General features: G+C 52.9%; 1 protein-coding gene across 11 annotated transcripts in view; it reads left to right on the top strand.

Annotated features, from left to right (window-relative positions):
- Positions 1–20836, top strand: part of Inava (innate immunity activator) — a 30032-nt gene that overhangs the window by 5139 nt on the left and 4057 nt on the right. Inside the window, exons 2-9 of one of the 11 annotated variants that reach the window (XM_042258234.2) lie at positions 2124–2191; positions 11350–11498; positions 12137–12261; positions 12625–12741; positions 13400–13622; positions 17539–17592; positions 18359–18569; positions 19098–19271. In XM_042258234.2, coding sequence (XP_042114168.1) covers positions 11444–11498; positions 12137–12261; positions 12625–12741; positions 13400–13622; positions 17539–17592; positions 18359–18569; positions 19098–19271 — 959 coding nt within the window. In that variant the 5' untranslated portion in view covers positions 2124–2191; positions 11350–11443. Of the gene's footprint in view, positions 1–2123; positions 2192–4435; positions 4792–4820; positions 4997–8573; positions 8778–11349; positions 11499–12136; positions 12262–12624; positions 12742–13399; positions 13623–17538; positions 17593–18358; positions 18570–19097; positions 19272–20836 lie in introns of those variants that run through there. The other 10 variants (XM_076547489.1, XM_076547487.1, XM_076547486.1 and 7 more) reach the window with 10 other exon arrangements.

Raw genomic sequence — 20836 nt, 5'->3', positions numbered from 1 at the left:
GCTGGGTTGCTGGCATTTTCTAAGTGAGCCCAGAGCTGGAACCTTGAGGAAGAGTGTACTTCTCATCCCGAGAAAAGGTGTCAGTGAGTATGTGGTGGTGCCGGGGTCCTAGATCTGTGTTCCAGACACCACCCTAGTCTGTGAGCAGTTGTATATTAGTTACTTTTCTTGTTACTGTGACGAAACCCTTGGCACTAGCGACTTAAGGAAGAGTTTGGCGGCTCACACTTTGAGGGTACAGTCCACCATGGCGGGCAGATACGGCGGCAGGAGTGTGAAAGAGCTGACCACAGGGCAACCCCAGAAATGCGGCTGCTCAGTTTTCTCGTTTTAAAGTCAGCCTAAGACCCCAGCTCACGGAATACTGCCACCTACATTTAGGGTATGTCTTCCTAATCTAGAAACTTCCTTACAGACATCCCCAAAGGTTTTTCTAAAAGCTGATTCTAGACCCTGTCAAGTTGACAATATTAACTATAGAAAAATCTAGCCCTTGTCAACTTAACACAAACGTATCATTTTAAAGCCATAACATTCTACTCTCCCATAGGCTCAGGGCCATAGCATAATGAAAGGTGTATTTAGTCTAACTTCAAAAGTCCCCATAGTCTTTAGCAATTCCAACACAGTTTAAAAGTCCACGTCTTTGCTGGGATTCAAGGCACTCTCTTGAGTTCCATTAAAATAAATCATATACTTCCAGTCCACAACTGTATGGAATAAATATTCAGCCAGGAGGAATGGGGGCACAGGAAGGAAAGATAGGACCAACGAAAGACCAGACCCCAGCAGGGGAACCACCAAGTCCTGTAGTGACGTGTCTGGCCGGCACCTGAGGCTCCTGGTAGAATCTTGGGTAGCCCTGCCTCTGCATTTCTTCTGGCTATAAAACACACAGCCTCCGTCTTGGGCTGGCTCTTCTTGTAGATGTCCTGTGGTTTCGGCATCTCCAGCACCCTAGGGCTCCACTGCAAGCAACTTAGGCTTCGCCTTTACAGTGAGTGATGCGCCATGGCGTCTCGAGACCTCCTTGCGGGGCCTCTGACCCTTCCACACACTGCCTGGCCTGTCTGGTTTTTAGGGACCTTGGTGCATGAACTTCCTCCGTCATTCTTGCGTCTTTCATGCCCGTTAATTCAGTATTTTATAAAGCTGTCAAGTTCTGCTGTCAGCTCGAGAAGCAGCCTGCACCCCTTTTAAAAATAAAATAAAATAACATAACCTTTGTGTGTGACACCTTCCTAGGCCAACTGTTTTGAGAAAGAAAGCCCTTCTGTTGCCTTCTCAGGTCAGGCTTTCTCCTTTTCCTGCATTTTCACAAGTTAGAGCCTTCAGTGGGTGGGGTCTTCCCCTTAGAGAACCTTTTCTATTGTCCCAACATGGTGCAGGAAGTTACTTTGTTGTCTACTTTTTGACACACGGTCTCATTTCGCAGCCCTGGCTGGCCAGGGACTCACGGAGATCCTCCTGCCTCTGTTTAGGGTGTGCTGAGACTGAAGGTGCACAGCACCCCACTTGGTAGATATGTTTTAAGGTGCTGATCTCTTTAGCAATTACTGCTGTTTTCTCACGCTCCTTGTTTATAACTTTAAACGTGTACACAAGTCTCCTTGCAAACTTCACATTTTTCTTCTTTATGCTCTTCTTCACTGTAGATCTGCACAAGAGCAGGGAGCAGCCTGAATAGGAGCAGGCCACAGACAGCCTGGATGCATGAGCTTGTCTTGACAAGTCTCCCATCAAACAAATTAGCTTGTTGCTTCTCAATTCTGCCTCTTTCAAGTTCTCAAGGCATGGGCAGAATGAAGCCAGATTCTTTGCCAGAATGTAACTCCAATGGCCTGGAGCCTTGTTCCCGATAGAATCCTTGCTCCTCTATGAAACCGAAGAGTTGGGCTCCCATAGCTCAGTTCTTCCAGCATTCTGGCCTTCTAAACTCTCATCAGAATGGCCCATCAAACTCTATTTACAGCATTCTCCTTCTTCTGGAGTTCACAGCTGCAAGCTCTTCCATATTCCTCCCCAAAACCGGTTCCAAAAGCCTACAAGTCACATGGTCAGGCTGATTGCAGCAATGGCCGCCACTTCTTGGTCCCAATTTTCTGTATTTGTTATTTTTCTAGCTCTTGGGACAACAAACCTGACAAAAGAAAGCAAGAAGGAGGCATTTATTTCGGCTGAGAGTGCGAAGGTAACAGTCTCTTATCCTAGGGCAGCAGGAATGTGAGGGGTTGGTCACATCACATCCACACCCAGGAAGCAGAAAGCATGGAATGCTGGCGCTCAGCTAGCTCTCTCTTTTTTATTGGAACCCACCTAGGTGTAGGGCGTACATAGCTTTCCACCTCAGTTAACCCAGTCTAGAAACCTCCTGGAAGCCATGCCCAGAAGTTTGTCTCTTAGGTGAGTCTAGAGCTTGTCAAGCGGGCAATCAATATTAACAATCACAAAGAATGGTACCTCCAAGGCATCCTCTGTCCAGCTCTACTAGTTTCCAATGTTTCTCTTGGGTCTTTTCCTGTCTTATACAATTTTCTCAGACCATCTTTCTAAGGGTTCCCAAACCTTTTCCTCCAACTTTTCTGGGACTTTCAAGCTCCGGTCAGACGGCTCGATAGACAGGATGGTATCATTAATATTCTAAAGCTTTCAAGACAGGAAGCTGGGAATTCCTAGCTCTCCCTCCTCCTCAATGCTCTCTGAAATCAGTTACCATCTCAGGCTGGGTCCACCCCTGCATAGCTCTCACTCACCCACCCCCACCCTCATTGCCACAACCTGGGCTTAGACCCTAGCCCCTTACAGAGGAGCTGTGTGACAAACTTTTCCTGGGACGATGAAACACATCCCTACTTATCCCAGATAGGGAACCCACGACAGACCAAAGTAAGGGTGCCACCAACATCCACCAACTTGGTGAACCAGCGAGCTTTGCTGAAGTCACTCGCAGGAATATGGACGAGGGATTACTTACAGAGGCAGAAATGTCTCAAAGGCATCTGCATCCCCCAAAGCCCACCCCAGCCTGGGTGACAGCTCACAAAGCAGGAAACCTGGCACACTCTGAACAGCCTGCAGGCAGTTCAACAGAGTGGAGAGTATCCTTTCCAGGTGCCTCAGTTGGTCTAAACTTCTTCTAGCTTGGCTGGTTTCTGATCCTTTCAGGCTACTGGGTGGGTCTCAGAGTCTTCTTTTCTCTTTGCAGCTCAGCTTCCTTCAATCTGAGAGGAACTCTCAGTGTTTATTGCTTACTCTGGCAGGGAGGGGCCTAGTGAATCTAGTCAGTTTCAGGGACTTCCTGAAGCTATTTTGACTTGTTTACCTTCCTACTTCCCTGCAGAATTGAATGTTTCAGAGAAATGTCACTGCCTTCCCAGATTTCCTTATTGTCAGGCTCTCTCCTCCACAAGCTTCCCCAAAGTCAACTGATTATGATGTTACCTTGTTCACATTATTGCCTAGATCAGTAAGGAAAGTGAAGATTAATTTTTATCATCTTAGCTAGTCTGTAGAACACAGGATAAGTGGTTAAGCATTATTGTCAGTGTTGTGATGAGGTGGGTTTTTCTTCTCCTTTGATGAGATTAATATTTTAATCGGTGGACTGTGAGTAAAGCAGATTTCCCCCATGGGTAGGTGGGACTCATTCAATGGGTTTGTGTGGGCTGCCATAAGCCATGCCCTGTGGGTTCTGCACTTGTCAGAGTTCACATTCTCATGACTTCCCCACCCCCATCCCTTCCTAGTTCTATGTCTCTGGAGTATCCGGACTTGTAGTTACTCTTCAGTTTCTCCAGTCAACTTAGCTCATACGCTCATTAGGAAAAAGCGCCGGTTCCAAGAGAACATAGATTTGACTACAGATAGTTGACTAGAGTTTGGGTGAGCTTTCTAGACAACCACACGGAACTGCTCTGCCCCAGGACGGGTCACACCCTCATCCCTCTTCCCCATCCCCTATCCTAAATGCCCTACAGTTCCTAGGACCTGCTGTATTCCTTTGCCCAATATATCTTGTACATCCTGCCTGTCAAGGTCCCCTTCGACAGCACACTCCTCTGACCAGGCTTTGGGGACCCTCGGCCTGGGTCGGCCTCCACTCTCCTTGGCCTTCAAAATTACACTTGCTTGATCTAGATAGACTGAGCTACCCTCTAGTGATGGGGTCTGAACTTAGAACCACCAGGCTTGGCGCTGGCAAAGGGCTGCACAAATGTAAACAGAACCAAAGAAAAGAGGAAAGCGCAAGTCTAAGTGAATGAATGGATGGTTTCGCGGGCTCGCAGCTAGCAGCAGGAGGCGCTGCCCAGAAGTGTGTGCCTTGCCTCTCCCCGCAGCCGGCGCGCTCTGCCCGCCACCCCTAAAGGGACTCGGCTGGGGCCGCAAGAGGGGAGGCGACCCCAGTTCGATCGCGCGGCCGTCCGGGCGGCGAGAAGGAATCGGCGAGGAGGGGGAGGGGCATGCTGTCTTCTTTCATTCTTCCACGCCAGGGTCTCCGGAATGAAAACTGCCCCCAGCCGGGCCAGAGCGAGGGGATGAAAGGCGGCCCTAAGACCTCTAGTCGAGCCTCGTCCCGCCCGGATTTCGGGAACCGGCCTAGCCGGGGGTGTCCCGCCGCGCGGCCGCCCGACTGCGGGAGATAGGGGGCAGCGTCGCCCCTCGCGCGGTTGCTCCCGCAGGACGCACACCCGGGCTGGCACTGTCCCATCCCAACGTGACGCCCCGCCCCGTCTCTTGGATCAGAATCTCAAATCCCTTCTAGCATCTTCCCCTCTCTCCGCTGGGCCTTTGGTATGCCCCAGGGGACAGATGTCTTGGGATCTTTAACATTTGGGATGCTGCAAATGCCGAAGTTAAATGAAATACCTCCGGGGAGGGGAGGCCCGGGGGAGCCTTGGGGAGAGGGAAGATGGGCGGGGCCAACAGGTCCTGAAGCTGCGCGGAGGGCGCGGGGGGCGCGGGGGCAGGCGCGGGGCGCCCGAGCTCGGTGGGACAGGTAAGGCGGAAACTTAGTGAACGGGACGCGGGAGAACTGGGGGAGATCGAGCCCCTGAACCTCGGTCTTCATCCTCAGCAGAGGGGGTCTTGCAGGGGAACGGGGGTCATTTTACCAAGAGGTCGAGAATTCCCGAATTCCTACACGAAAGCCGTTTCCAACGGCTCAACCTTTCTCCCTCGACCCTCTCCCCAGGCCGGTGGATCTCCTGGCCAGGTTCCGGGAAGCCAGAAAGCAGGCAAACAAAAGGAGCCCAAGTCCCAGGCCTGCCTGGAAGGGGAGGGCGCGGTGGGGGAGGGGCTGGGGGGGCAGGACAAAGGGGCTTTTTACTGAGAGCCTAGAGGTTTGATTGCAGGGTGCATCCCCGGCTAGCCCGAGTTCCCCTACCTGGTTTAGCTTGGGTGAACACCTTTCCCAGTGGCCAGAGAGAAGAATGGAGAAAGAAAAACAGTAACGGGGGATGGTCTTCCATCCCTCTTGCCCAGAGTCCCTGACAATTTCCCGTCCTTTCCCGGCTGCGAGCTCCCGCGGCTGGCCATTGATTTGTTAATTCATTGAGTAAAGTTGTGGGAATGCGGGTGCCTGTACTTTGCTGGGGGGGGGGGCTGTTGGGGATGTGGTGATGGTAAGGATGAAGGACGTGGTTTTAAAAAACTTTTGACTCCTAGCCTATCACAGAAATCTAAAGAAGGAACTTCGGGCCAGCGGCGGGGAGTGGCGTATGGTTGGTTACAGGTCTGTGGAAGAGTTTGGACACGAAAGATTTTGAAGAGGAGGTTTTCCCCGGGAAGGGCTGTCTTCCACCGAGATAGGATTCCAGTGCCACGCTAGGAAACCTCACTCCCTCGCCTGTCGATGATGGTCTTTCTTGTCGCCAGTGCTCTGGGACTGGGGATCAGAAGTGTCAGCTTCCTGGTTCCTAGAGTTGGGCACTGGGTTCCAAGTTCCAAGCTACCTCCGAAGTGCCCACCTATCTCTTGGTGTGGCCCCCTCCCGACCCCCTCCTTGGCAGGAGGACAGTCGGTGTGTCATCTGCATTCCAAACCTTAGCTTTTGTTGGGGTGGGGAATTGGAGTATTTAAAAATGAAGGATCAATGCAAGCAGGTTGGTCTGCAGGTCCATGACTGATCAGGGGCCTGCTACTCATCTTCAATAGAAGTCTACTAGAGCATCGGGTTTCTGCAGAAAAAGCAAAAGCTTGGAACAAGCTCTGTTGCACAGCTGACCTGCAAGGAGGCTGGGAGCCATAAGGGACGCTCTTCCTCTCTCTCGCATCAGTGGGTACTGAAGAGTGAGGAAGCTACCCGGCCTGCCTCTTTGCAAGTTGCATATTTCTTTTTTTTTGGGGGGGGGAGCGGAAGGGGGAGACTTATGTTCTGCTTGAGAGCGTTTGAGTTTGTGATATCACTGCCCTGGCTTCTTCTGCTCAAGTCCATTCTTGAAAAGCTGGTTTCTAGCAGCAAGAATCGTTAGTGAGGGCCTGGAGGCTTTTCCTGGAAGACAGCTTAAGGAATTTATGTCCTGGTGTGTACAGGCCTTCACCCGATTTCGATTTCTGTCCTTGCATTCAGGTGCCGTTACCTGAGGCCATAGTTCTTAATTGGGTCCAAACCGTACACCTCAGGCTGCGGAGGCGGCATCAGTATCCGTGGCTTTCCCGTGAAGTCGGGTTCCTACCGCACTGAAGTGATGTGTAAAGAGTTTCATTCATCCGTTGTTTGAAGTGACCGGTTGCTGGGTCTTGTTTAATGTTAATAATGAAGTATGCATGCTGTGACGTTTTTGTGGTTTCAGAACTGTACTTCAGCATAATTGGGCTTCATAATCGGTCTATTTTATACATTAAAAAAAAAAACTGAGCTGAGTTAATTCTAGAGACTCCACCACCGCGTCCCCAGTTGGAGCTGGGGGATGGGCCAAGGCAGCCCAAGCCCAGAGTCACAGACCCTGGAAGAGCGTGTAAACCTGTGGGGGGATGGGAAGGGGCTGCAGTATTGTGGAGGACTGGGGGGTGGGGAAGGGTTGTGGGTTCTTTGGGAGGTTCAGGGAGCATGCTCCCCACAGTGGGGAGGGTCTGTCCCCTGTGAGGGCCCCTTGGCCTCCGCTTGGGGAGAGGAGGAGGTGGTCAGCCCGTGGGGCTCCGGGGCTAACATTGTTTGGAAAGAGGGTGTGTACAGGAATGTGGAGGTATGGGGGGGGGGGTTGTGTGTAGAAACGGGGTGGTGGTGAAGGGCGGTGGCAGACTGTGACACGGCTCTGCTCCGGGGATGCTTAACAGGCAGCTTCTCTGGCATTTAGGGAGAGTGAGGACAGGGTGTCTTAGGGGCTGGGAGAAGGAAGCAACTCAGGTGTGTACCGAGTACTGGATCCTAGGTCCCAGAGATGGAGGATGGAGGTGATGGGACAAAGGCTTGAGAGACGCAGGCCAGTCTGCCCTGTATCTCTAGCCTCTGGGAAGAGGCTACCGTCAGCCTCAGCTCTTGTAGTCTAAGCAGGTTTCCGTTTGCTTGAGTGTCAGTGGACCGAGAGGCCTGGAAGCCGATTTTTTTTTTTTTTTTGCAGGGAACAAGTTCCATGTTCGTGACTGTTTCCTTGCGTTTGGAGAGTGGAGGTTACTGCGGCTGTCCTATGAAATAAGGGGTGACCAGACTGTGCGGGTCAGTGCCCCACAGAGCATTGCTGAGGATGGGTGTCAGTTCCAAATGGGGTGGAATGCTCTTGATGTTGCTGGGATAAGAAGAAGACAGCTTGGTCCTCGCCTCTAGCACCCCAGGGTCTCTGCAGAAGCAGTCCTGGCCTGTTTTTGTTGTCCATTTGGTTTTGTTTCTTTTTTAGGTGCTGGGTTTTAAACCTAGGACCTCTGGCTTGTGCTCTACCAATGAGTTACATATACTCACAGCTGTCTTTTCCTCTTCCTCCTCCTCCTCTTTTTTTTTTTTTTTTTTTTTTTTTTAAATATAGCATCTTGCTCTGTTACCCAGGCTGGTCTTCAGTCTATGGTGGGTTCATACAATCCTCCTGTCTCGGATCACAAGTAGTTGGGACAGCAGGTTGCTACAGGTGTCTGCCACAACCCTCAAGGCTGCCTGAGGCTTTTAAATCCTAATCTGGGAAAACTGAGGCCGTGACCTCCACCTGTGTGTAGGGAAAGCAGTGACCCTGTGTGTCTGTAGATTTTCTGATAATGCTCCCTGCGGACAGTGGATTTTTTACTCTGTTTTTTTGGGGGGTGGGGGTGGGGTGGGGCTTAACATTCCTTAATTTCTAAGAAAGAGAAAGTGGGGTACAGGGGAGGCTGGAAGAACCCCGACAGAAGGGCACTGAAGCACTTCACAGCTCAGCGCGCTGTATCAGGGTTCCATGTGACTATGGAAATCTGACTCTGCTGCCTGCTGGTTCTCTTTCATGGGGAGCCCCCTTTTCCCTGCTCCCCTCGGCGGCCCGGAAGTGCAGAGGCCTAGGAGCTGCCTGCGGGCGACTGCCAGCAGCCGGATTAGTTCAGGGAAGGACTTGCTCACCTGCTCCTCCCCTCTGACTCAAGTTGTAACAAGTAACCTGGTTCCCCTGGCCCGGCAGCCTGGGAGAGACAGCAGGCAGGCGGGACCGATGAGAGGGAGAGCCAGGCCATCGGCGGTGGCTGGCGTGCGGAGAACTTGCTGGAAGCAAGAGCACCAGGGCCTGCTTGTGACCTGAGAGACCCCGGGGTGGTATGAGAGGCACCTCAAACCCCTGATCTGAGAACAGGAGTCTTCCCTGATCTTGGACTGAGCTCTGGAGCAGGTGAGAGGGGCGGGGGCGGCGGCGGGGAGGCCAGTCTGTGGATTTGAGCTGTAGGCAGACCAGGAAATGGAGGGAGCCCTGGACAGACATGGCTATCATTCCCCACACCTAAGGTTATATCTGGGCTCAGGAGTAATAGGGGGTGCTAGTGGATTTGGAAATGGGGACCCTGTGAGCAGATCTAAATTTTCAATAGAGATGAACTGGGACAGAGAGGACCTGGCTTTAGGGGCATACTTGTGATGGGGAGGATCCCCAGTGACCCCCCCCCCAGAGAAAATATGCTGGAGTTTCTCTCCCTCCTTCTAAGCCTGCCTCTCTCCCTCTGGCTCTGTCTGGTGGTGGCTTTGAGGCGGTGGGCTGCTTCTGGGCTGGCTGGGAGGGTCAGTGAGGCAGAGACTCCTGAGTTGGGGTTGGGGCTGTGACCTGAACTACCTTTATCTAAAGCAAGACCTTCCACCCTAGGCCGGAGCTCTCCTGGGTGGGGCCTGGGCTGCCCCTGTGAATTCTGGGGAAGTTTCCTCACATTGGGGAGCTGTGCTATGTGTCTGCATGGGTGTTATTCTCAGCCTGGTATTGCCCAGAAGGTCTCAATTCAGACCTAGGGGCTGGGAAGGGCCTTAGGCCTGTCTGATTTTCGTGATCTTTGTGAGGAAAAGCAGGGTTTAGGAGGCCGGAGACCCTCCTCACTGTCCCAGGAAGCTGCACAACTGAGCGCTGAACCCAAGTCTCTGGGCGGGTGCACTTTGCCCCCGGAGCAGCAAGTGAGCCCAGAGCTGGCCCTGCATCCTCTTGGGTGCACAGAGAATACCAGAGCCTTGAGAGAGAAGCTGGGGGAGTAGACACGCTAGGCCATCCCTTAATCTCCAGACGAACCCCCCTGTCTGCAACAGCCCGAGTCCCCCTGAGAGGCAGGGCTGGAGTTACCTCAGCCTTTCAAGGCAACGTCTTAGTGGTTAATAATTAATTAGCAAGTGTGACTAATTGATGGCTTCCCTTCCCATTTACCACCCCCCCTCTGTCCAAAGCAAAAGGCTCCAGGTGGCAGCTGCCAGCCCTGCTAGAGTCTTGGTCCTGCTTCCTAGTTGAAGATGAGCTTGCCCTCTTCTGGGGAGGGTAGGAGGATGCCCCGAGGTGGGAGGAAGGCCCAGCTGCCTGCTTCTCTGGGCTAGAAAGAGTAAGGACCTGAGACACACGCACAGCATGAATTAACAATCACCCCTAGCTTCCTGGAAGTACCAGGGGTTGCATGGCCGGTCCTTTCGTGTGTTTGTGAAGGTACCACGCCAACTTTTATTTCTTGTATTCTTGCCTCCATTCTTCAGACTTGCTCAGAAGATTGAAATTCCAGAGTGCAAAGTCCATGTCGGTTTCAGGGCCTTGGTTTTACCCGTTGCTGCCCACGGGTGCATTGATAAGCTGCCTGCTGTTTACACAGTCTGTTAAAGCTCTCCTTCCTCACCTGCTCTTTCGCTTTGCTTAGCAGTCGGTTCTTCCGGGGACCACCATTCTACTCTGTTGTCTGTCCCACCGGGACGAAGCCCCCCCCCCCCATCCCGACCCCACCCCTGTAGCCCTTGTGCTCTGTGGCGGCAGAAGGATAAGTTCCAGACAGGAACTCGGAAGGACTTTTGGACTCTTGCTCAATGGGGCTGACTCAGTGAGGAGGTGGTGGCTGGCCTCTCCTTCCAGACCTCCGCCTGGGCTCCACCCGCCCCTCCCCCCCCCCTGCTCTCGCCAACAGCTGCCAGCCTTGGCCAGCTGGGATCCCACCGAGGGTGTGGGCTTGGGAAAGCGATAAGAGGTGGTCACAGGTGAGTGGTGTGCTGGGCTGTACCTACACCACCCAAGTGCCATCCGGTCCTAGGGAGGCAGAGAAGCCGGTGGTTTTCTTTCCATCCTTGGTAACCTGTAGTCGGCTGTTGCCTCCATCCGCTCCCAGCAACCCAATAGACCCTTCCCTCCTAGCTGTGGGGTATAGAGTCTGCAGGTTGGCAGCTCCTCCCTGGGAAGGCTTCTGGGTATTCTGATGGCTTGGGATCTGGGGACAACTCTCTGGCATGGAGTTGCTTCCTCGACCTACAGGTGAATGACCAGGTCCAGACAGCATGGTGCCCTGGTCCTTGGGTCCCAGACCGGCCTTGGCTTTGTGCTCACTGCCCAGCCATGTCTTGCAGTGCCTTTAGCCGGTGGGACAGTTGGCCATACCTCCTACCTCCCATGCTGTCTAGGTGAGGATGGCTATACCTCATGAAGACACCTTGTCATCTCCGTCCTTTGCCACCCTGTCCCATCTTCCCGCTTTTCGTCTCCTCTCTGTTCTTTTTCTGGTTCCTGTACAGACACCAGTTCAGTTAACCCCTTTGGACCTAGAGGACTTTCTGCGGAGGAGACCTAGTCGGGGGGAGCTAGGCTGTACCCTCAGAATGCCCCCACCCCAGGAAACCTCTCACCCCAGATCATTGCAGAAACACGATCGATCCTCCTCACTTCCACTCCCCCACCCCACCCACAAGCATTGAAACCACAGGAGGCTTCACAGAGTGTTTTTGTTGTTATTTTCTCTTAAAAGCTGGGGAAACTCCAGGCACCCTCCACATCCTGGCCCAGGCTGGAACCGGCCGAGCCCCTTCTTCCTCTGTGCCCCCTCCCCGCAGAAATTCATCATGGAGAGTAAGGATGAGGTCAGTGACACCGACAGCGGCATCATCCTGCAGTCTGGTGAGTGATCTCAGAAATTCCCCTGCCCCGGTCCCTGACTCCAGCCTGAGTCCCCAGGCCCTGGGCTAGTTACACGCTAAAAACTCCCAAAGGGCTGCGGGAGGAGAGGGTGGAGAGAGAGGCTTCTGCTGGGGAACTCGGGGGACAGGAAGGTCTGGCACCTCCAGGAACTGCGGTTTTCCTTGCTGGAAGGCACTAGCCAGGAGTTTCTGTCCTGTCTGGAGCAGGGATCCGCCGTGTCCAACGTTAGCTCCGGCGATTACCAAGAAATTGAAAACTCTTGTCTAGCTGGTGCTAATGCCCTGTCTCTCTGCTAAACCTGAGCCCGTGGGTCTAGTCTGGCCTGGCTTTGATAGAGGGCAGGAAAGGAGGGGAGGAGACACAGTTCTGACCATGAGCCCTCCTCCTCGATACAGGTCACCTGGTGGGACGGCTCTCCCTGTAATGCTAACCAACCTTTGGGCAGCCAGGAGACATGATGTTCTGTGGCTGGGACACAGACCACAGCAGCTAGCCTGTAATTTGTGGGCACGCATGAGACGGCAGGGGTGTGTGCACTCCCAGAGGTGGTCAGCAGTGTCCTAGGGATTCCGCCTTGCTTCGGGGTTCCTGAGCAAGCGTCCCTCGTCTTCCTGCAGGCCCCGACAGCCCTGTTTCCCCAATGAAGGAGCTGACCAACGCGGTACGCAAGCAGCAGAGGGCCCTGGAAGCGAGGCTGGAGGCCTGCATGGAGGAACTGCGCAGACTCTGCCTGAGGGAGGCGGTAAGGCCCCTGGGGGCCTGGGCACTGGGTAGAGGGCAATTAGAACTGGCAGGGGTTTCCAGCACAGGAAAGGAAGAGATGAGGTGCTGCAGAGGGGCCAAGGAGATGGAAGCACATTTGGTAACTGTGCCTTGGGTCAGGGTAGCCCTCAGGAGGGAGTGGCCAGAGGGAGCGAGCAGAGTGCGCTTCCAGAATGGGACTGAGAAGACGGCTGCGGCATGATGCAGGTGAGGTAGGCAAGAGATTTCAAAGGTCTCTGGAATGCCAGGTCCGTGCCATGTGGAACTGGACGGCAAGTTTAAATGGTTGAACAAGGGTTGAGCAAGCGGAGAGGGGCCTGACTTGACTCTGTTTCCCCCGCAGGAGCTGACGGGCACTTTGCCCGCAGAGTATCCCCTTAAGCCAGGCGAGAAGGCCCCCAAGGTCCGGCGCAGGATTGGAGCAGCGTACAAGCTGGATGAGCGGGCTCTGCACAGAGAGGTGAGGCTGTGCCGGAGGTGATGGCCGCTGTGCCTCCTCCCCAAAGGCTGACTCCTGAAGCCAACCGCCCAGTGCCCTGGCCACCTCTCTCATCCGGTGTGGGTGCTGGCCGTGTTCATCCGGGGCTTCTCCTCATGGGTAGGCCAGCTGGCTCTGAGTAAGCATGCCACCTCAGCAGCTGGAGAGCCGGAAGCTCAAGGGGAGACGCTGGGCTTGGCCCTAGCGGACAGAGGATTAAGAATACCGGTAACCACCACAAAGAAGCAGCGGCCGGGGAGGTTGGGGTAGCACAAGGGCTGTCCTTTCTCAGCCTAGCTGGAAGGAGGTGGGGTGGTTCTGGCTCTAGGTGACCTGCCCCTTGGCGAGATTCCCAAGGGTTGACGTGCTTGGTTCTTTGGGGTCAGGAAGGAAAGTGTCCCACTTAAATCCTCGCCCAGCCCTGCGCAGCAGGTAGCTGGGGTGGGACTCTTGCGCTAACTTTTCATAATGACGAGTTGGCTTTGAGCCCCTCCCGCCGCCGCCGCCGCCACCGCGGCCCTTTGCTCTATGTCCCTGGACACCGCTGTCTGCTCGGGCACCGGGTCAGGGCTGCACCGAGTGTTCTTTTCCCCAAACGCCAAGGGCTTCTCGGCCCTCACTCCCAACCCCTCTTCCTCAGGACCCCCTGAGCAGCCTGGAGCGCCAGTTGGCTCTGCAGCTTCAGATCACCGAGGCGGCTCGCAGGTTGTGTGCAGAGGAGAACCTCAGCCGGCAGGCTCGCAGGCAGCGGAAGCACGCTGCGCTCCAAGAGGAGAAGAAGCTGAGGGAGCTTGAGCGCTGCCTGGGTGATCGGCGGCGTAACAGCGAGCCCCCGCCCACCACTGTGCCCTCCCTGGGCAGAGGTGAGCCCGCTTCACACAGCGCAGCAGCCCTGTACTCCGTTTTGCGTTATGCTTCTGGCTATTGCCTGTGTTAATGTTTCGCGTTAGCGCCATCCGGGTACTCCTTCCTGGGTCCACACAGACTCCATCAAGGCATCTCTACCTTGGGAGACCTTCTCCACCCTTCTGCATCTCCTGCATCGGAACCCAGTTTTACAGGGCTTTCTAGGCAGAAGGTATTTCTCTGCTTGATCATAACCCAAGGGTTTATACATTCTGGAATATTATCTTCAGGTTAAAGTGCAGTAAACCAAAGGTTTTGCAATGATGCACTTCCCTGTAGCTGGTCCCCATGGACCATGTCCTTCCTGGTCTCCATGTACCATGCCTAGGTCATCCTTGGGAACCTGGAGTAGAGGGCAAAGAATGATGTGTTCTTCCATGCCAAGGCTGATCAGGAAAGCCGGAAGAGCATTAGACTGACCCAGGGCCTAGTGGCCAGACCCTACTCTGCTTCCAGTTGCTCTGGCTCCAATATAGGACATCATTCTCACTCCCCAAGGCTCTAAGAAAAAAGGCATTCTCCGTCTGCTCCCTATTTCCCGCAGGCCCTGGGTATGGGGGTGATAGCTGCTGAGTGAGGCACAGTGATCCCCAAGGGCCACCTCTGTACTGAGCCATCAATGATGAGATGTGTCCTGTCCCAATTGGTCTCAACCCCTCTGGTCCCTCTCTGGCATGTACTGTTCGGAAGCTCTTTTGCCCATAGGCACTGCCATTGCCAGGAGCTTCTGCTCAGAGTGGGGTTTAGGGGGGAGGGACTGTCGTGACTGCTGCCATCGAGACTGGTGACACTCCTTGTTGGAAGTGGGGAAGCAGGCCAGGACCTGCCTGTGGCTCTGGCTTACCCCTGTGTAGGAGGGAGAAGTCAAGGTTCTCAGGGCCTTTAGCCCAGAGAAGATGGAGGTGTGTGTAGGAACCGGCTGGCATGGCAAGCAATTTGTTCGGCTCCAGCACGGACCCTGCCCTCCAGACGGGCCTGAGGTTCTGGGTTCTGGTGCCCTGATTTGGGAGCGCAAGAGGAGGTCATTCTGGACTGGTCATTCCTGTTCTGTGGCTCCTCTGTCACTGTCCTCGCCTGGAAAGGAGGAAGTAGAGAGAGATTAATAATTAGTTTGAGGCTAGAGGGTGTTTTCAATTCAAAAAGGAAAAATAAGCAAACAAACTCAAAAAAAAAAAAAAATCAAAACGAAACCCCACCCACCCACCCTCTTTGCACACAAGGGTTATTCAATTTGAGAAAGTAATTAGCCAGGTGAGGGTAATTAGTCAGTTCTCTGCAGGTGGCAAGGAGCGGTCAGGTGTTGAGCTAATTTTGAGAATGAGTGAGCCTGGGAATCACCCCCTGAACTCCTAACGCAATGGGGTGCTCAGTATGTGTTTGTTGATTGACGGTGTCAGTCTTGAGCAACACTGCCTAATAGGAACTCAATGATGATGGAAATGCTGTGCTGTCCATCTACTGCATGTAGCTACTGAGCATTTGATCTGTGCCCTGGGTGACGGAGGAACTGAATTTTTAATTTGAATTGGTGGTGGCACACACCTTTAATCCCAGCACTCGGGAGGCAGAGGCAGGTGGATCTCTGAATTCAAGGCCAGCCTGGTCTACAGAATGAGATCCAGGACAGGCACCAAAACTAAATGGAGAAACCCTGTCTCGAAAAAAAAAAAAAAAAAAAAATGTAGCCTCATGTTGTATGGTTTGGTTTGTCCGGCAGTGTAATTTTGTAAGTATGGTCTCATATTGACATCTCTGCCTGGGGTATTCTGCCAGGACTGCCGGGGGAGAATTGTGGTAGACAGAGAGCAGGACAAGGGTGAACCAGAACAGGGTGGAGACAGACAGGGAGCACTCAGGAGCCACTGGTGTTTGGCAGCTGGTCCTCCCAGCCTCCACCCTGCAAAGCCAGCGTGTCTGGAGACTTTCCTCATAGCATTTCACCTTCTGACGCACCAAACTGATAGTGTTGTTTATGTGAGGATTAGAGGCGATGGGGACCCGGTGTCTTCCCAGACCTTTGCATCCTAACCAACGCCTACAAGGTGAACCCACATAGACCTGGTGGGCTGCGAGAGTAACACTTGGGTAACTTCTTCAACTTGGCATGTTTCAAAAAAATAAAATACTTTGTTCTTAAAATTTTTGTCGAAGACCCGAAACAGAGAACCAGCATTCAGTAAGAGGGCTTCTTTTCCCTGGACCCAATGCAAAGGTTAGCTGTTAGCTATGCAGAGCTTCGGCTGGCTTCTCAGCCGCCTAGCCGCAAAGCCACAGACGGTAAGAATTGCTATAGGTAAAGCTGATGTTTGGTTTTAGTTACAGATCATAGATTGGCAATTCTCTCCATAAAGATCTGGAGAGCAAATATTTTAGACTCTGTGGGTTATACAGTCCCTTACCACAGCCAACTCTGCCATGTCAATGCTGAAGCAGGGGGACGACATCACAGATCGGTAGTTGTGTCTCAATACGACTTCACTGGTCAAGTCGGCCCGTGGACTGGATTTGGTCTGTGGGCCGAAGTTTACCAGCCTTTCTTAATGAAAGATTTGGGTTGTTCATAATTAAATCGTGGGATTGGATTCCAAAGTTAAGGCTATTATCACGTTCACGTTATGAAATAGAACTTGAGGAAAAAATCATCTGACAGAATGTGGACATTATGCTTTAGTGAGGTGTACGATGATAAATATAACTAGGTGACTTTGATGAACAATGCCTATTTTATGTTATCCAAAGGCAAAACTCTCAAAATGTCAGATGAAGTTGATATTTATTAATGTCAATTAGATAAACGGACAATAACATTATTGAAATATAAAATTTAACACTGTTTGTCCTTAAAAAAAAAAAGAGAGAGAGAGAGAGATTTCAAGATGGTTGAGACGGTTTGCTCTTCTTAGAACTTTCTGGTAATAACCTGTGCTGCCTGACGGGAGAGCTAATCGGGGGGTCGAGGCTCTAGCCAGACTGGCCGGGTGTGAATTTTTCAGCAGCAGCCACCTTTTTGGTGGATTGACCCAAACTTCCTTGCTGGGCTAAGACTCCGTTTCCTCTGTTACATGGAGAAGATAGTATCTACCTTAGCTGTTATGGGTTTTACATGAATGAGTGTGTGCAACATGTTCAGGAAGTATTGGCACAGTAGCAACATTAGCCATGATTAATGTTTTCTCATCTTCATTTTCAAATAGTTGAAAATGCTTTCTGGGTTCCATCTGGGCCACTCGGAGTTAGCCTTAAACCCCAGAGCATTACATCAGAAAAATAAGGCTCCTCCCAATTTCCTGAGTGTCAACTGCTGTTGTTTCACACGGAACTGCCATGCTCCATCTCCCTCAGGCGACTTGCATAGCACCAGCAGACGACTCTCCTGAGGGCCGGCTGGCCAGACCCTGCCCTCAGTTGGCCTCATGGTCCCCACAGCCCCTCCCACCCCCGCTGCTCTCGTGGGTCCTACAGGAATTCTTCTGTGTCAGACCCTGGAGATGAGCTGCCCTAGTGATGTTTGAAGATTACAGACACCCCGGCAGAACGCTCTTCATCCTAAGCTTCTCAAAGGGCTTTCCATCTTTCCCTTTATCCCCAGGAAGTCCTGCTCTTGTTGGCTGATGGGAAGTCTGTGGTCCAGAGCCTTGAAATGGCTTACTCAGGGTTGCGTGGTTCAGGATAGGGCAGGATTAACCCCACCTTTCCTGCCTCCCGGATCCTAGTTTATGAACCCTTTTTACCTCTAAGTAACAAGTTCTGAACACGTGCTTTCGTGCGTGGCAGGTATTTCCTGGGGCAGTTCAGCGGCTCTCCTGGCAGAGGCATTGGGCTGCTAGACTCCGGGCTTATCTCTCACTTCTCTTCCCTCTCTGACTTTTACAGAGCTCAGCGCCTCTGATGATAGCTCCCTGTCGGATGGGCTCCTCCTGGAGGAAGGTGAGCTGGGAAGTCTGGGGACGCAGTCAAGACCGTGGGGATCTGCAGTTCGCTAGCGAGGACTGGAGAGTTTAGGGTGCTGATGAAGGCTGGGGTACCAGCTAAGGGTCTGTCTCAGACTGATGTCAGTTTCTGTGTGTCCGGCGGGGCACGTGCCCCGTTTGAGGGTGGGGGATGTGCTGAGCACCTCTGTCAATGGATCCTTTTGATGAGGAAGGGAAAGATGGCCCGTTAACCCCGGGTGTCTCTGCTTCACTCAGAGGCTATATTTCGGAGCCAGTTAGAGCCAGTTAGTGGTCTACTCAAAATCATTGCCGTGGTTGAGAAGAAGGTAGAGCTGGAGAGGAAGTACACGTCTGTGGAGTAAGGACCTTGTTTAAAAAGACTAAGAGTACTGAGGGTCAGAGTGGACTGAGAAGGCAATGAGGGTGTGCCCAGGGTGTGCCCAGGCCAATAAGGAAATGGGGCACCTAGGTGCAGCAGAAACCAGAAAACTAGCTCGCTGCAGACAGGCACCGTGAGGGCTGTCTAGAAATGTTAGAAAGTGGAGGAGAGAGAATCAGGAAAGAGGCAGGTGTAAAATTAAAGCGGGGCTGGGCAGGAGGGAGGGAGTCCTAAAGAAAAATAAAACAGCTCTTCTTATCTGGGATTGGGGCTATGGCCTAGAGCAGTAGGTCAGGGCACTGAGGAGCCAGAGCAAGGCGCAGGCTGTGGAGGTTCTGGCTGAGCCGGTTTTCCCCAGCCTCTGCCTTTCCTACCCCTGCAGAAGAGTCCAAAGCGCCAAAACCTGCCCCAGAGTCCCCGGCACCACCTTCACGGCCGCTCCCACCCCAGAGCCTTGAGGGCCTGGAGCCAACAGGACCCGAGTCGGGCGGCCTGGAACGGGCCCCGATCCAAAACAGTCCGTGGAAGGAGACCAGCCTGGACCACCCCTATGAGAAGCCCAGGAAGTCTTCAGAGCTCAGTAGCGAGTCCAGGTCAGGCTGGGGAGGAAGGGGGTCGGGGAGATCCTGAACAGGTGGAAAGTGCCAGGGTGGCCCAGACTGGGAAGGTAGACCGGGGTGGGGGGTGGGGGTGGGGGGTGGGGGGGAGTGGGGGGGGACGGGGGACATGCAGACGGTCACTCTCCTTAGCTGTGTGATGCCAGAGGTGTGAGAACTGGTAGCTCTTGGGAGTGCTGACACCTTGTACCACTCCCTTTGGGGCCCTCTGCCTCGTGAGCCTTTAAATTAGTCATTCTCAACCTGTGGGTCCCGACCCCCTTGGGTGGAGACCAACCCTTTTGCAGGGGTCACCCGAGACCATCAGAAAACACAGTTATTTATGTTACAATTCGCAACAGTAGCAAAATTATAGTTATAAAGTAGCAACGAAGTAATTTTATGGCTGGGGGATCCCCACCACATGAGGAACTGTGTTAAAGGGTCCCAGCATTGGGAAGGCTGAGAACCGCACCTCTAAACAAAGACATTGCTGTCGCTGACCTACCACCAATCCCTTCGCAGCAGCCCAGCCACCACCCCTCAGGACCAGCCTAGCACCTCCAGCCTGTGGCTGCTGGATCCTGCCTCCTGCCATGTGGTCCCCATCCGAAGTGTTCCTGGCCAGCGGCAGGGCCGCACCAGCGCCCCAGCTACCCCTGAGATGCAGGGCCGGAGGGGCCAGTCGCAGTCTCTGAGGTGAGAAGGCTGCCCTAGAGGTGCAGGGGATAGCCCATTCCTATCCCAAGCTACACAGGTACCGCTGAGACATCCTGGGTGACGCATGGCCAGAGCCTGGGCTGCTCCTTTGCATCCCTCCCCGGGGTGCCTCTCCGAAGAGGTAGAGGCTGCTCTTCCACAGAGCTCAAAGCATTTCGCTCACGAAGGAAGCATTCCTTGACCTGGGGTGTCCAACCTTGGCCTGTTTTCTTGCACTGACGATCATTGGTTCATTGTTGGTCGCGGACAATGTGTAGTTCCCTCTTCCAGCTGATGTACAGTTGGTTCTCGTTATTCATAGTAGTGTTCTACAACATTGCTGTAAACACACAATTTCCTATGGCAGTGCTTCTCAACCTGTGAGTCTCAACCCCTTTGGGGGGTCAGATGACCCTTTCACAGGGGTCGCCTAAGGCCACCGAAAACCCCGATATTTACATTACAGTTCGTAACAGGAGCAAAATTACAGTTACAAAGTAGCAGCAAAGGTAATTTCATGGTTGGGGGGCCCCACCACAACATGAGGAACTGTATTAGCCGTCACAGCATTAGGGAGGTTGAGAACCACAGTCCTATAGGGAAATACAAGCTTTGGTGACAGTGTTGTTATTAACTGAGTAGTGTATATATCCTTATTGAACATGAGTTTCTGTTTAAGGACACTTAATGTATCTGTGGCTTCATTAACACTGAACTCACTAAACTTCATGAACTAACGCATGTAACTTAGTCTGAATGAAGCTGGTCTAGCAGTCTTACTTTCTCTACAAGACACTTCACAGCACTCTTGCGCTTAGAAACTGCAGGGGTCACTTCAGCATCACTTGTGGGGGCCACTTTAAATATCAAGTAGCCAGGTGTGGTGCCTCCCAGCCCTTGGGAGGCAGAGGCAGGTGCATCTCTGTGAGTTCGAGGCCAGCCTGGTCTGCAGAACTAGGTCCAGGATAGCCAGGGCTACATTGAGAGACCCTTTCTCAAAACAAGCAAGCAAGCAAACAAACAAAAAATGATCAAGTCACCCCCTCCCAGGTACACTAAGTGGTACCTCAGGACGTCTAAAGGATGAAATACGACGGCGGCGGCGGCACGCGGACTCCTATTTAGTTCTATTTCTTTGTGGGGCAGTGCTGGGGGAGGAACTGAGGGCCGCGTGAGTGATGGAGACGCTTTCTACATGCCCTCAGCTGTGTTTTGTTATTGTTGTTGTTTGTTTGTTTGTTTGTTTGTAGATAAGGTTTCCCTATGTAGTCTAGACTAGCCTGGAATTCACCATCCCCCTGCCTCAGCCTCCTTGGTGCTGTACCTCTGTCCCACCACAGCACACTCAGCACTTGATTTTTGTTCGGCCTCTGCTGGAGATGTGTAACATAAAGCAATCCGAATTCTTTGGTGTATCAAGTGACCATGAGTATGCGCAAGTTACTTTTCTCCCTTGATGCTGGGACAAAACACTCAGCAAAAACAACTCAGCGAAGGAGACTTTATTTTGGTTCACGGTTTGAGATGCTGTCCACTGTGTAGGGAAGGCGTGGTGGCAGGAGGGT

This window comes from Peromyscus maniculatus, chromosome 11 (assembly GCF_049852395.1).
Source record: "Peromyscus maniculatus bairdii isolate BWxNUB_F1_BW_parent chromosome 11, HU_Pman_BW_mat_3.1, whole genome shotgun sequence".
NCBI classification, from domain to species: Eukaryota; Metazoa; Chordata; class Mammalia; order Rodentia; family Cricetidae; genus Peromyscus; species Peromyscus maniculatus.
Note: the sequence above shows the minus strand (reverse complement) of the source record. Positions and strands in the feature narration are given on the sequence as shown.